Here is a 16,691-nt window from a genome sequence, read left to right as displayed (position 1 = left end):
AAAAACAAAAACAAAAAAAAAAAACCTCAGCATCACCCACTTCTGGTGCGGGTCTGTGTGAGTGGTGAACCTGAGTGGTGAACCTGAGTGGTGAACCTGAGTGGTGAAGGCTGCACAGAAGTCTGTCAGTCAGCCTCCCCACAATCACAGACATCTACACCTCTAGATGCAGGAAGAGGGCCACCTGCATCATGAAGGACCCCACTCACCCAGCACACACACTTTTTGCCCCACTCCCCTCAGGAAGGAGGTTAAGGAGCATTAAGTGTAGAACCACTAGATTCATGAATCTCTAACTAGAATAATCACTGTGAAAAACCATATCATGTTGCTGCTGATCTGTTTCATGTTGCTGCTGATCTGTTTCAATGTTGATGTGTTCATGCGTGCACATCTGCTCACAGACTCATGTTCATGTTTGTGCTGATGTTCAATGTTTTATGTTATGAGTGCTTGGTGTATATTTAGTTGATGTTTTTCTTAGTTCATATCTTAGATGTTATTACTGTTTTTCTTATACATTTTATTGTTGGATGTAACTGGGACCTTGTGTACATTATTTCGCTCCACCACATGTACCACATGAGCTGCGAATAACAATAATCTCGGACTCTGAAAGGGTTAAACACTCCCCCCCCCCCCCCCCCAACACCAGTGTAAAGAAAAACGGCGAAAGATCGTCAAAAAACCTTGAGATCACTTCTAAAGATTATATAAATGATTATAATTAAATCTGGCTGCTTTTAATGTATTTTCAGAATCAGATAAAGTTGTTTTGTTCTGTATTTTTGCTCCGATGAAATGGGATACTCTGCCTTTGCATCTGACTCGAGGAAAAACCCTAAATTATTTATTTTTTTAGTCAGAACTTTTACATTTGCACAATCATATAAGTAAGTTTTTAATGTCAGAGTGTTTGCACGAAGCTTTAACAAACACGTCATTTAAATCAAACTAGCTACTACTAGCTCTGAATGCTAACAACAGTAGTAGCATCGAGGCTAAAATTACAGTCAACAATAAACAAATAAATGCAGGAACCGTGTTAGAAAGCCAGACTCCAGCACTGCAACACAGTGGATGGATGACCGTGACAGACAGATAACTACACAACACCAAGCAAGTTTTCTTACCGTAAACTCGCTAAAATTACAGCCGTAAACAAACGGACCGATCAGCGGGAGGTACTTCCGGTAGGAACAGCTCACATGGCACCGAAAAATATGTTTGAAACTGAAAAAAACAGATTTGAAACTGAAAAATAATTTTGAAATTGAAAAAAAAAATTTCACAAGAAAATAATTTTGAAACTGAAAAATAAAAAAAAAACAGTTTGAAACTGTAAAAAAAAAAAAAAAAAGTTCAAAACTACTTTTCAGATTGAAGTTGATCATTTTCAGTTTAAAACTTTTGGCCCCGTTTTAGTGTGGGGGCGGGGCCTCAGATGACGGGGGTGTGGAATCATGATTGACAGCTCAACGCATTGAGACGACGTTCTCTGCAGACCAAAAGTGGGCGTTTCTGTAGACAACACTGATTGGCTAGCTGTATTTTCTGCTCTTTAGGTAAGTTACGTCAGCTCTTTTGTAAAGCTGAAGGTTTCTAAGAAACAACATTATATCTGCTGTCAAACACAAGAAGATTCTCTTTTGTTCTTGGGTTGTAGGCTGCACCTGACTTGAGTGTGGTCTGAGTACAATGAAATATGAAGCATCTGAAGCAAAACCTGCTCCCATTTATCAAAAAGTCTGGTCTCAATTAAAGACCATGAGTCCTGTAACGAGATAATGACCCAAAACAAACGCTAAAAACAAAATTAGCTCTTTAGAAGTTCTTCTATGAGATCTGATCTGTATGAAAGGAGCTGAAACATGGAGTAGGGTTGACCCTTAAAATGTGAGACAGCTGAGGAAGTTAACCAGTAAACAGAAATCTCTGCTCCAGTTGCAGAAATCTTACAGAAACTGTGAATCAATCATCTGTAGTGACTGATTTAAAAGGTTTAACAAGAAAATGTGAAGTTAAAGGAAACATCCTTTGTCCCAAAGCCTGTTGAAGTATCATTATTATTTTGGTTACTTTGTTTTTCTTTATTTATGAATTAAATGTAACTATTTGCACATTATTCAACAACCAAAACAGATTTAGTTTTTTAATGTAATGGCTAGGTATTAAAAAAACAAACATGTATTACCATTACCCCATTACCCATTTATGTTGGGATTTACCTGTCTAAATAAAGGTTGAATGACAAAAAAAAATGTTGCTCTTATTTTGAAATGTAAGCCGAAGTTCTGTGTGAGGCGGAAAGAAAAGTTATGGAGACGCCGCTAATGTTGAACCGGTTAACACCAAAAACATATGTCTGTGGTTAACACAATCTGCCAATAACACCTTGTTTTTACAATCTGCCAATAACACCTTGTTTTTACAATCTGCCAATAACACCTTGTTTTTACAATCTGCCAATAACACCTTGTTTGTTTTTCATCCAATCAGATGTGGCCGTCCTGACACAACTTTTTTCTTATCGTCCAATCAGATGTGGCCCTCCAGATAAGTTTTCTTATCGTCCAATCAGATGTGGTCCTTCAGATACGCCTTTTTTCTTATTGTCCAATCAGATGTGGCCCTCTTGACAAGCTTGTTTTTTATCATCCAATCAGATGTGGCCCTCTTGATACTCTTCTCTTTTTGTCTGCAGAGATACATGAATGCAGCAGCTATTCCCCGCTGTTGCATTCAGGAACTGTGGGAACAGAAATTGTTAAACCTCACTGATATTCTGTGTTGATGTGATTGGTTTTGAAATAAATCATGCTTCACCAATATAAGCAGCTTAAGTCAATATATGATGCACTTCTCAGAGGAAAAAAATATGATCTTGATAGATTTGTACAGCATTTTCAGTTTATATTGGAGATTTCCCATGCTTTCAAAGAATCACACGTCCTGTGTCGCCGCCATATTGGGTGGGTTTCTCCTCTCTCTAAGAACCAATGGGAGTAAACACAAAGCGCGCAGCTAAGCCGGTATTTTTACTGATTATCAGTTTTATTGATTGATTTACTGATTTATACTTTCAAGAAGCAGTAATTTTCCACCCATTAAATTTGTAGTGCATTTGATTCATTTATAGTAGATTGTTTTTTTGAATGTCCAGAGGACCAGATTGAACTTTTTTGGATTTTTCTACCTGGATTATTGAGCATGCATCAGGATTGTATTAGAGTCAAACATATATTGTTGCTGCTATTTCTGTCATCATTTGTTAAATATCATGAATATTTGTAGCAGTCAATTAACGTTTTTACATAACAAAAATTACTAGGTGCTCTTGAGGTGTCTTATTTTGCCATGTTCATATTGATTAGGCCTGTCACAATAAAAAATTTTGCTTGGCGATAAATTGTCTCAGAAATTATTGCTATAAACGATAATGTTGTTTGAAATTTGACAATAGTTAGTAATTATTGTAAAATTTAAGAAGAAATGCTGGTTATTTTTTGTGTGTAGTACTTTTTTTTACCACTTGATGGCAGTATAAGACTCTTTGAACCGAAGGATGGATAGTGAGTGAGCAACCAGTGTGTCTCTTTAAGAAAAATGGGAGGGACGCTTTTAACGATCCAAAAATGTGATTTTGGATCGTTAAAACTGAATTTAAAGAGTGAAGAGAAAGGCAGGAGTCAGTGAAGAGCACCAGAGTTGAGCCTTTTGTCATCCATTGTCTTCAGTATAGAGACATGAAGAAATGATACAGCTGATAAATGAAAATGAGGTCGATAATTTTCATTTATCATGCAATTAATTGATTTGTTGTTTATTGCAACAGGCCTAATATTGATGAAATGGTTTCTTTTATCTGTCAATCGTGGGTTTTGTCATCAACTTGGACACATTGTTGAGGATGATCCCTGACCTGCTCCAAGTTCAGCAGTATGTCTGCACATACCGCTTCAGTCAGGATCACTTGGAGCTTTTCTTCAATTCTGTCAGGCCATCATGCAGGTAAAATTGTAGCATAAATACATTTAAAACAAAAATAAATTTAAAACAATGTAATGTAAAATATAATGTAATTGTAATAATAATAATGTAATATGTTATGTTTACTGTAAAATAAATGTAACATTTATAAATAGTCTTTTTAGTTCATGAACCAGACTGGTGGATCGGTACCACCAGGTTGGGCAAATTCTAGTAGAGATTTTTTTTATACCTATACATCCCTAGTTTACAGTATATTTTGATATGATAGACCTCTTCAGACACCAGTAAGTATCTTTTTATAGCCAACCTGTGGGGAAAATGGTTATACAGTTTCCTTACTTACCCTCAGAAAATATGTATTTTATAGCTGTGACTGTCCTCATCAAACATCTCTGTAATCTAAGTGTGTAAATGTTTTATTGTTTTTTTTTAGGAGGCTGGAATAACAATCCCACTGCAGGGCAGTTCCAGGGCATTTTACACCATCTGATGGTCCTTTGTGGTGTCTTACCAAGTGGGTCTGGCAACGTGGCAGCACAAGATGAGACAGTGTCCTTATCAGCTGCAGACATGCACTCTGCTGTAATGGCAGAAGAGATTCTGTCCCAATTTGCAAACATTTCTGGAGTCATATGTGACCACAGTTACCTGCTCACCCACTTTGGTGATCTTGTAGACAATGTCCTGGTCCACATTTCAGGGTTTGTTGTCAGAAAAATTCTGAAAAACCTGTCCTGTGAGGTGTGCCATACAAGCCTCATCACAGCTGCTGTACCCTCATCCTTTGACCAGAGCTACCGCCTGCTTCAACTAAAAAACAATGGTGGGCTGATGATCCCCTCAGAGGGTATGGGGTGCCATTTGTAAAGTTACACAATCAAAAATTAACAGCAATATTTTGTTTATTTAGCCTTTCATAAGAAAAAAAGGGGTTATTTTTTCAGTCATATTTTCACCATGTTACTCATACATTTATAAATCGCATAGTTCCATACTAAATATTTAATTTACAAGCTAAATATTTAGTTAGCAAGCTCCACACTAAATATTGTTTACAACTGTCTAAGCTAAATGTTTAATTTACAAACTAAATATTCAACTTGCAAGTTAAATATTTAGTTGGTGAACTAAATATTTAGGTGTAAATTAAATATTTAATTCCTAAACTAAATATTTATTTTCCAAGCTAAATATTTAATTTCCAAACTAAGCATTTAATTTATAAGCTAAACATTTAATTCCTAAACTAAATATTTAATTTGCTAACTAAATATTTAGCTCAGACCTAAATATTTACCTTCCAAGTTAAATATTTAGGTCCGAGCTAAATGTTTAGTTAGCAAATTAAATATTTGTTTTGGAAATTAAACATTTAGCTTAGACATTAACCTTTTGTTGTAAACAGCATTTAGTGTGGAGCTTGCTAACTAAATATTTAACGTTCAAGTTAAATATTTAGTTTATAAACTAAATATTTAGCTTGCTAACTAAATATTTAACTTGCAAGTTAAGTATTTAGTTTGTGAACTAAATATTTAGCTTGTAAATTAAATATTTAGTTTGGAATTATGACATTTATGAATGTATGAATAACATGGTGAAAATATGATTTTGAAAAAATAAACCCAATTTTTTTTTCCTTTTGAAATGCTAAATAAATCAAAATATTGCTGTTGATTTTTGACAGTATAACTTTACAAACGGCACCCCATAAGAGGGAACAGTGAAGGTGGTCAGAGCAGCCGAGCGTGTGATTCACCAAAACTCAATAAACAAGGTGTCAGTGTGTCCTTTGTCAACCATTTTGTTTGGGCTGAGATTGGTTCAGAAGATGTGTTTTTACTCGAGCACATTGCAGAAACCCAATTCGGAATTGAGAACCATCGTTTCGTGCTTATGTCATTTGTCATATCTTTTTTCACAAACTCAGGCTGCACCACATCTCAAAATTAATTACCCTGGAGTTACAGAGTGCCAGCACACACAAGAAGCTTCAAGGATTCAAGTTTCTTTGTCGTTCCACCACATGTGGTACATGTGGTGAAATGAAATAGTGTACACAGGGTCCCAGTTACATCCAACAAAAGTATTAAAACGTAAAAGAAAAACAGTAATAAGATCTAAGATAGCTGTACAAACCAGTTTTTTTTTCAAGGGTTTTTGCTCACCAGCACCAGTTTCTAGTTTGTGACTACCGCAGTTTGTGCATGCACAGCACACATATGAAGAAATTGTTAGTGTGCACAGAAGACTCGGGATTGTGTGTGACGTGCGTCGTGTGTGTGTGTTTGTGTGTGTGTGTGAGAGAGAAAGAGAGAAATAGAGAGTAAAATAAATTAAAGTGTACAATCAAAATTGTTTATTTTTTCAAATATACAATGTATTCATTTAGACATTTAGTAATAAGCCATATCATATGTCTGTCTTTGTTAAAGAGCATAAAACAAAGTATTTCAGCTAGGGATGGGGCCGATCCGGTATCGGCCTCCTATACCAGCATAATTTACGTATCGGATTTGTCTGATCCAACCTGCAGAGATTTCTGAGCCATGATGCGTGACTGTGTCTGCTGAAACTTCTCCACATGTGATTCCCTGCAGCTGCTCTGCACGTTGGCTTCAAACTATGGAATGGATTTCCTGAACGGAGGTGTGTCTCATGAACCCAAAGTAATAAGACTCACCTCACATTCAGGAAATCCATTTCATAGTTTGCAGCCAGCTACAATGTGCAGTAGCACTGTGGCTAACAGCTAACCAACTTTTCATCGAAACATGTCCGCCAGGGACATGCACAGATAGACACTAGGTGGTGCTAGAGCACCTGCCCTTTTCCCTCTGAACCAAAAAAGTGCCCTAATGATTTTTTTTAAACAGTGTAGCTTTAGTATGTGGCCCAAGGTAGCATTTCTGGATTTAAAAACTTTCATTACCAGTGCCGCTCACTTTTATACTTTTGCACGACAACACCCCCCTCCCCCCCCAACACTCTGCGCCCTAAGCAGACGTGTGAGTTCAGCTTCACTCAGCTCAAGCAACACTCAGTCACAGAGATGCACACGAAAAGCATGGTTAGGTGGACCAGTTACCAGAAAAAGGCACTCCAGTCTGCCTTTGATGTTTCAGATATAAAGGGGGTGGAAGTTAGAGAGCGAGAGAGACAGACAAACAGAGAAATCCTGACCAGGCTAATTGATCTCACAGTATACGGTATCTTGCACGACAGGGACAAGCTTTCCGAGGTAGTGATAAGAGCACATCTAGTAACGACTGTGGCAACTTTCTTGAACTGGTGGACGTATTTGCCAGATATGACAGTGTGTTGAAAATGCATATAGAGAAAGTTGCCAATGTAAAAGCCACTAAGACAAGGCCCCAGGTGTCAATGCTTTCTAATAGAAGCCAAAATGACATAATTGCAGCGCTGGCTACTTACATCAGGAAGGAGATACAATTTGAAATAAAAGAGGCTGAAATGTACTCCATCCTACTTGATGAAACCTCTGATGTTTTGCACCAAGAACAAGTATCATTTGTATTGCAGTATTTTCATAAAATGCAAATAAAGGAGAGATTCATTCAGGTGTGCAACGTCAACACAACTACAGGTCAGGATCTGGAGAATACTGTGCTCTCGTTCCTGCAGAAGAATGGCCTAGAGCTGAAGAATATGTACGGCCAAGGCTATGATGGAGCAGCTAACAGGAGTGGCATGTATAAAGGTCTTCAAGCCAGAATACATGCACACAGTGAGAAGGCCCTCTATGTGCACTGCAAAGCACACTGTCTAAATCTGGTCTTGGTGGAAGTTTCTAAGTCCAACAAGCATTTTGTCACAATTTTCAATCTTGTGGAGAAATTATATGCTTTTTGTACTGGCTCTTCAAAGCGTCATGCTGCCTTGGTGAAATGGCAGCAGTCTCTGTATCCTGGACGGCGTGTTATGGAACTCTAGCAGCTGTCAGATACTCGATGGGCCTGCAGGGAGGCAGCACTGAAGGCCCTCCAGAGAAATCTAAATGGTGTTTAAAAGCTCCTGGATGACATCATTGACAGCGATCCACCTAACCTGGCTCGAGGTGATGCTCAGATGTACAGAAATGCCATCAATTCATTCTCTGCCTGGAATCACCACACCATTGTTCAAAGTCACTGCTCTGGCATCAGATTCTCTGCAGGAAGAAGGCTTGGACCATTCCACTGCCTACAAGATTGATGGTGTGCTTCACACATTGCAAACCATGCGGTCTGAGGAGAAGTTTGGGGAGGTATTTGGATGTGTAGCAGAGAAGGTAAAGAGCCTCAACATTGCAGTACCTACTGTAGTGCCTGGTCAGGAGAGGAAATGAAAAGTGCCAATGCGTTTACAGCACAGTCCAAGTGTCTCAAGTTTGTGCTCAGTTTGAGTCTGTGGAGGCATTCTTTAGGAGTACTGTGTACTACACTTTTCTGGATACTATGACTGAGGAGCTCAACAGGAGGTTCAAAGGTGACAAACCTGGATGTTCCACTGACAAAATCTTTCAGTCCTTTCATCACTTAACAGTGCATTCCACCTGGATAAACAACCCAAACACAGAAGCAAATGAAGCTGTCCACATCCTCTGTGACTTCTATGAAGAAGATGAGGACCAGCTGAAGATGGAACTAAAAGTCTTCCACTCCAGGTTTCCTTCAAAAGACCTCAAAGAAATCTTTGCCATACTGAGGGAAAATAGGGGCCAGCTCATATTTCCAACCTCTGTGAAGATGATACAAATCTATGCAACACTGCCAGTGACAACAGCTTCTGTGGAGAGATCATAAGAACGAACTAAGAAGTCTGTGTGGAGAAGAACGGCTTTCTGACCGAAAGACATTCAGATCAAACATAGTGAGGTCATTACAATATTCAAAGGCATGGCACCAAGGAGGATGCTCCTTTAAAGCAGGAAAAAGACAATGATAATACTCACTTAAGTTTTTGAGCAAAATACAGTCAAGTATGTGGTCTTTGAAATAGTCCATTTTTATTTCAAGTTTGTTTATAGTGTTGTTCATGGTTAATTATTTTATACACTAATGTTTCATTATACTGTGTTCTGCTGTTACAAATTTTATTGTGAAACCAATCTGTAGAGTGTTCAACATTATTAAACACATTCATCAGACAGATTTTTTTTTTTCCCCTTTCGGCTGCTCCTTTCTTCAGGGGTCGCCACAGTGAACTAAGTCGCACGAAGACCTGGTAGTTATTTTTACGCCGGATGCCATTCCTGATGCAACCACAGACACCGAGCTGCCACAGCCCTCTGTGTGGAGCAGAGAGCTGCTATCTAGGACACCCGGAGGAGCAGATGCTGGGGGTTAAGGGCCTTTCTCAAGGGCCCAGAGTGGGATGAATGAGGGTGGGGGTGCTTCACCTACCCCACCCACTTTTTTTTTTTAATGTTGTCGGTACCGGGGCTTGAACCGGCGATCTTCCGATCACCGGCCCGCCTTCTCTAACCTCTGCGCCACCACTCCCCCATTCATCAGACAGAAAATGGCTATTAATTTTAAATAGGTATACATACATGATGTTTAAGTTGTGCCCGTAATAAATCTCACACTGTTAGGACAGCGAGTGGTTCTATGCACCACACAAAGTGCCCTTTTTTTCTACTTGAGCATCTGCCCCCCAAAATGTCTGTGCACGCCACTGATGTTCGCTGTGTGGAAGTATTTTACACTAGAAGCACCACAAAGCAAGACAGCAATGTGCAATGTCTGCAGAACCATAGCACCACATTAAACCACGGTAAAGTTAGTTTTATGTTGGACATTGGAGCTCCGTGGCTTCAGCGTGGAGCTACTCTCGCTCAACCCGAAGCAGACAGCCTGACCCCGGCCAGCTGCGTCCAATCTGCCCTGCTCAGTCTGCCCGCCTCTGAGGAGGGGCAGACTGATGCTGGAGCACAGGATGCTCTCCACTGTACACCTGTAGAAGGAGGTGAGGACTGAGCTTCCAAGACCAGCTCGTCTCAGCCGCCTGAGGAAGTAGTCTTTGATGAGCTTTCTTGATCAGGCTGGAAGCTTTGTTGCCCCGGCTGAGTTGTTATTCAGGTGCACACCTAAGTACTTGTAGCTGAAGACCACTTCCACTGCAGATCCTCCTTTGTTCAGTGGGGGTGTTTGTTCCTTCTGAAGTCCACAACGATCTCCTTCATATTGATGTGAAGGTTGTTCTTCCTGCACCAGCTCTTCAGGTGTTCCACCTCCTGCCTGTAGCTGGACTCATCGTTGTTTGTGATGCATCCCACCACCACTGTATCATCTGCAAACTTTACAATGTGACAGCCTTTTATACAGACCCTTGCCAAAATATTAGAATAGCTTGGAAAAGTTGTTTAACTTCCATAATTCCATTCAAAAGAAGTTAATCTTAAATAGATGATAGATTCAGGGCCCACAATTTAAACAATTTCAAGTATTTATTTGTTTATTTTCACATAATTTGGGCTTCCAACTCATGAAACCAACAAAAACAAGATAAAAAAAAATTAGAATACTGTGGAGAAATCAGCCCAAATGTTGCAGGGCATGAATGTTTTAAACAGTGCGACACTAATCATCCACTAAACTCAAAGCACCTGCACAGGTTTCCCCAGGTGTCATTAAATTCCTTCAGTTTGGTTCAGTATGGGGAAGACTGCAGACATAACTGGCTAGAAGACCATCACTGATACCCTCCATAGGATGGGTAAGCCACAAAAGTTCATAACTAAGGAGGCTGGCTGTTCACAGAGTGCTGTGTCCAAGCATAACAATGGAAAGTCTAGTGGAAGGGCAAAATGTGGCAGGAGAAGATGCACCAGCAAGAGATGACCATGGGCTTCAGCAGATTATCAAACAGAGAAGATTCCAGAATCTGTCAGAGATCCAGGAAGAGTGGAATGAGGCGGGAGTCACAGCTTCAAAAACCACCACATTCAGACGCATCCGGGAGATGGGCTGCAACTGTCTGGTTCCTAGGTCCTTTTTTCTGATGAAAGTAAATTGTGCCTTTCATTCGAAAATCAAGGTCCAAGGGTTTGGAGGAAGAAGGGTGAGGAACAGAACCCATACTGCTTGAGCTCCAGTGTGAAATATCCATAGTCAGTCATGATTTGGGGTGCAATGTCCGGTGCAGGTGTTTGTAAACTCTGCTTTCTTAAATCCAAGGTCACCGCAACAGTCTACCAGAATGTTTTAGAGGACTTCATGATTCCTTCTGCCGAGGATCTGTATGGAGATGCAGATTTTATCTTCCAGCAGGACCTGGCCCCTGTCCATGCTGCCAGAAGCACCAAAACCTGGTTTGATGCCACAGTGCTTGACTGGCCAGACAATTCACTGGACCTAAACTCCATCTATGGGGTATTCTCAAGAGGAAAATGAGGGGCACCAGACCCAACAACAAAGAGCTGACAGCAAGCATCAAGGAAATCTGGGCTTCCATAACTCCCAGTCAATGCCACCGACTGATTGCCTCAATGCCACATTGCATAGAGGCAGTGATTAAGGCAAAGGTGTTCCCAACCAAGTATTGAAGACTGACATATTGTTTTGACAGAACCATATTTTGATTTTGTTGTGATCCTAATTTTTTTCTACAAAAACTGAGAAGTAATGTGGGCTGATGTCTTCACAGTATTCTAATCTTTTGAAATCCTGTTTTTGTGGGTTTCATGAACTGGAAGCCCAAATTATGTAAAAATAAACAAATACTTGAAATCATTTAAATTGTGTGCCCTGAATCTTTCATCTATTAAATATTAACTTTTTGAATGTAGTTATGGAATTTAAACAATTTTTTCATGATATTCTAATTTTTTGGAAAGGGTCTGTATATGAATGTTTCTGTTCAGTGCCCTGAGATGACTTCTGTTGTGACTTGGTGCTATATAAATCAACTGAAATGTACTTTCATTAAGAACACAGCAGTCTGCGGTCTTAACGTCACCGTTTTGTCTTAAAATATCTCCAAACTACTGTACTTATGTTGAAGTGGAATAGAAAATGACCTCATAAAACAGAATTGTAATCGGTTCAAAGTATGGGTTGTTTTTACAAGTATTTGAGGCTGGTAGATCCGATACTGATGCCACGCCAGTATTAATATCGGGGCACTACTACCCTTTTGTGGGGTCAGTCAAGATCTTGAGTCATGAAGTTAGGCGCCTGGTTTGGGAACCTCCAGGTTTCAAATGTACTTTGGAAGTTGCTGTTTTTTTTAAGACAAAAGAAAATGATAAATTGAACAAGACGTGATGGACCATATAGGAAAGGACCCCACAACATTTTTATTTGTACATCAGACCATCTGAGGTACATTTTGCACCACAGACAAATATACAACACACAGTATTACAGATAGCTTGTTACATAAACCTAAATATAACCAGGTTTTGTAATAAATATTTTTACTGTTGGAAGACAAACACTGAAGTCATGCATTAATTTGAGACCATATGCAAAAACTATATATACATACAGATAACGGTGGAGAAACGGGTTCCCAACATTCAATATGTTTTGATCAAAAGTACAATAGCAAAATTAAGTTTAAAATAATAATAAAATAAAATAAGTTTAATTTGCTGGTCAATAAAGACCAGACAGGAGCCAATGAGAATACTGTATACTGTAGCAGCAATTAGGCCTGTCACATTAACAAATGTTGCTGGGCGATTAATTTCCTCAGAAATTATTGTGATAAACGATAATATTGTTTGAAATTGAACAATTATTGTCAAATTTTAGAAGAAATGTTTTGTTTTGATGTAGTACCTTTTTGACCACCAGATGGCAGTACAAGACTGTTTGAACCAAAGGACGGATAGTTAGAACAGGTGTCCCTTTAAGAAAAATGAGAGGGAGGGCCCTTGACATGACATGGGCTGACATGGAGGCCGCTCGTTTGAGCTCTTTAGCATAGCCTTTGTCACACAAAGCTTTTAATTAAAAAAAAAAATCAGTAAACAAGTTCTCAGCTTCTTTTTGCAGAGACAAAACTTTTTACACAAAGGCACGGATTTCAACCGTGAATTTTGGAGCTTCGACAAGACGGAGGCTTATTCCCGAGGTCGGCCTGTTAGCTTAGCTTCTCAGCTTAGCTGCTTTTAACAATCCAAAAATGTGATTTTGGACAGTTAAATTGATTTTAAAGAGAAAGGGAGGGGTCAGTGAAGAGCAACGGAGGTGAGCCTTTTCTTCAGTAAAAAGAGACACGAAAAAACGATAAAGCCGGTAAATAAAAATGAGGTAGATAATTTTCATTCATCGTGCGATTAATTGATTTGTTTATCGTGACAGGCCTAGCAGTAATGTCTATTAAATCATATATTAAGTATGAATTCCACTAGGCCTTCATTTATTGCAGGTGATCCATACCCTGAAGCCCCGTGATTCAAGAAGTAGGGATAGTAGTACAAGTACTTGTTTATTTTAGTATAACCCTTCCCACACTCTTGCAATATTCTAAATGTTTCTAAACTCTAAATGCTCTAAAAGAGCACAAAATGTCATGATTTCAGCTCTGTGCCTCCGGCTGCACTCTGCCACCAGCAAGTGTCTCGGCCATGCCCACTTCTCCACTCTGCACAGAGAACAGCTGATCAGCTGCAGGAGGAAGTTCTCCTGCAGTATGGGCTGCACAGAGGTGCAGGAGGAAGGTTTTACTGCAGCTGTGGGCTGCACAAAAATGCAGCAGGTGCTAAATAATTAAAAACAACTTATTATAAATAAAAATTCAATGCCGATTGTGCAGCTCATCCATCAATCAGCCAATTGTGTCATGCCCAATCTTATTTTGAAAAAACGCGATAGAGCGGGTCCGGGATAAATGAACCACGAAGTAGCGAGTGACTACTGCACATACACAACAGGATACTCAATTTGTGTCAGACATAAAAAGGTGGTTGTAAATCATACAACATTGACCAAAACATAATTTTCTTATTTTTTTTTTTAGATTTCTCCCCTTCTTTTCAGACAAAACAAAGACATGACCAAAAAGTTAAAGAAATAAAAATGCTGGAATACAAGTCAGAGGAGGCAAGAACAGCCAAATAAATGGTATCTAACGAGGCAAAATTCTGATTGTAAGGATAGCGTACTTTGAAGTACAGTATGCTGACATGACCATTTTCCTCCTAATAGTTGACCTTAAATGAAAGGGGCAAGCACAGAAAATATTTTCCAAAACATATTCGCATACAAGAAAATTATGTATTTTTCAGTTGTGTGCATGCCATAACATTACAGTAAAATGAATTTTGTACATTCTTTAGAGAGCGTTACATCAGAGAAACCAAATGGACAGATGTGAATCTTAAATATCTGACAGCTCATGAATATTTTTTTTAGCATCAATAAACAGAATCTGGTAGCAGGGCTACACATACAAGAAGCTGCTCTAAATAAGTAAGCTGGCCATGAAAGTATTGACATCTGGCTCAAAAAATGCTTCATTTTTATGCCATAAGAAATCTGTAACTAGACTTGAACATGATGTTGCAATTGACAGAAAACTGTGTTACATTATAAAATAAGATTTGCTGCGTGTTGCCTCACACTAATTAGACAATTATACTTGTCTTTTTATTGCATTAATAAAAACAAGTTAGGAATACATCAATCTGTTACTTGAGCTGTGCTGTTTTTTGTTCATGTAAGGGGTCGTCTGCTGTCTGATGCTGTCCATCACTTTTATCAACATCCAGTTCTTTTCCTGTAGTCTTGTTATCAACAACCACAGTCTGTATATCTGGTAGTAAAGGATCAGTTGCAGAGTTAGATTTGTTTTCTAAATCTGAAGCCAAATGAGCCTGAGATACAGCTGCTTCGAGCACAGATGAAGTGGAGATGCCCGAGACTGATGTTAACAAAGTATCAGAGACAGGAACTGAGAGAGTGGGTAGAGACAGAGACGTGGAACATGCTTCAGAGGACAGAGAGACAGGCTGAGTCACTGATACTGGTAAAGAGAAGGGCACAGGGATGGCTGAACCGTCTAAGGAAATGACGCTCATTCCTGTGTTGTTAGTGCCTATTATGGGCTGGAACTGCGTCCCTGCTGGAACTTCTGTGTGGATGACGGTGATATCACCAAGAGCACCATGGCTGACCAGAGCAATGGCTCCATGACTGGTCCAGTCGGATGGGAGAGTGACCGACTCAGTTGGAACCACAGTTGTTTCAGTTTGGGTAGTACCAGCACCATGAGCAGAACTGGTAGCAGGAGTAGAAACAGCAGGAGCAGAAACAGCAGGAGCAGTGCTAGCACTACTTGGACTTTCACTAATTTTCTTTCCTGGTTCTGCATTTTCCTCAGTGGAAGACCTTGGCTTCTTTTCCTCAATATTTCCCTCCACCATCACCAGGTAGGTCTTCCATGGAGCTTCTACATCATGAACCTTAAATTTAAACAAGATGGTGTCATTTTAACAACAGTATGAGGGATTGTTGTGCAATTAGCTGATAATAAACATGCACAAGTATTCACTATGTCAAAGCAGTAATGGCATAAATATTGTTCCCTTCTTTTAAAGGGGTACTACTTCTACCTAAGTCAAACTCCATCCATCCATCCATCCATCCATACATACATACATACATACATACACACATACTCCCACCTAGGGACAATTTAAAGTTACCAATTAGCCTAACATGCATGTTTTTGGTCTGTGGGAGAAAACCCGAGTATCTGGGGAAAACCCACGCATGCACGGAGAGAACATACAAACTCCGCCCAGAAAGGCTCCCGGACAGGATTTGAACTTAGGTGACCTGCTCGCTGAGAGGTGGCAGCTCTACCAACTATGCCATCGTGCTGCCTAGAGTACAAAACATCGTTCAATGTTACAGTACTAAAGGAAGAAGCAGCAACTCACCAAAGTGTGCCTGCGAAAGGTGGACTGGTCAGTAAAAGCTCGTTTACAGAGCACACACATGAAAGGTTTTTCTCCCGTGTGGATCCGTTGGTGCCGCTGGAGCGCATTGATCTGAGTGAACTGTTTACCACATACTGTACATTTGTACGGACGCTCACCTACAGAACACATTCATTTTATTGTTACCAGGAGGAAGTCAATAACTTAAGAGTAGATTTAGAACAAATATAAGTAAATGTCTTACCTGTATGTATTTTTAAATGCTGGCTGAGGGAGTTCCTCTGAGCAAAGCTTCTTTCACAAGTGTCACACTTAAAAGGCTTAGAGCCAGTGTGGATGTTTAAGTGGTGTTTAAGGTATTCTTTAGATCCAAAACTTTTCCCACAGGCATCACACATGTAGGGCTTTAATCCTAAAAGGAAAGAAAAAGAAAATTAACAATACTTCTTAGTAGATAGCGACCTTCTAATGTTTCAGTATTTACAGGTGCTGGTCATAAAATTAGAATATCAAGAAAAAGTGTATTTATTTCAATAATTCAATAAAAAAGCTAAACTTGTGTATTATATTCATTCATTACACACACACTGATATATTTCAAATGTTTATTTCTTTTAATGTTGATGATTATAACTGACAACTAATGAAAACCCCAAATTCAGTATCTCAGAAATTTAGAATTTTGTGAAAAAGTTCAATATTGACGACACCTGGTGCCACACTCTAATCAGCTAATTAACTCAGAACACTTGCAAAGGCCTTTAAATGGTCTCTCAGTCTAGTTGTGTAGGCTACACAATCA

At 39.3% G+C, this 16,691-nt stretch overlaps 2 protein-coding genes across 2 annotated transcripts in view; both read right to left on the bottom strand.

Annotated features, from left to right (window-relative positions):
* Positions 1-1,204, bottom strand: part of LOC119417847 (GDNF-inducible zinc finger protein 1-like) — a 20,218-nt gene extending 19,014 nt beyond the window's left edge. The window contains exon 1 of the mRNA XM_037685102.1: positions 1,134-1,204. The gene's annotated coding sequence lies outside the window, so the exon portion shown is untranslated. The remainder of the gene's footprint in view (positions 1-1,133) is intronic.
* A 12,770-nt stretch (positions 1,205-13,974) lies between these two features.
* LOC119417846 (GDNF-inducible zinc finger protein 1) lies at positions 13,975-16,287 on the bottom strand. Its single transcript, XM_037685101.1, has 3 exons — positions 16,134-16,287; positions 15,890-16,047; positions 13,975-15,409 (listed from the first exon to the last, which is right to left on the bottom strand). The coding sequence occupies exons 1-3, from the start codon at positions 16,285-16,287 to the stop codon at positions 14,636-14,638; spliced, it is 1,086 nt and encodes a 361-aa protein (XP_037541029.1). The 3' UTR covers positions 13,975-14,635.
* Between the last annotated feature and the right edge of the window lie 404 nt (positions 16,288-16,691).

This window comes from Nematolebias whitei, chromosome 12, assembly GCF_014905685.2.
Source record: "Nematolebias whitei isolate Nwh7 chromosome 12, NemWhi1, whole genome shotgun sequence".
In the NCBI taxonomy this organism is placed as follows: Eukaryota; Metazoa; Chordata; class Actinopteri; order Cyprinodontiformes; family Rivulidae; genus Nematolebias; species Nematolebias whitei.
Note: the sequence above shows the minus strand (reverse complement) of the source record. Positions and strands in the feature narration are given on the sequence as shown.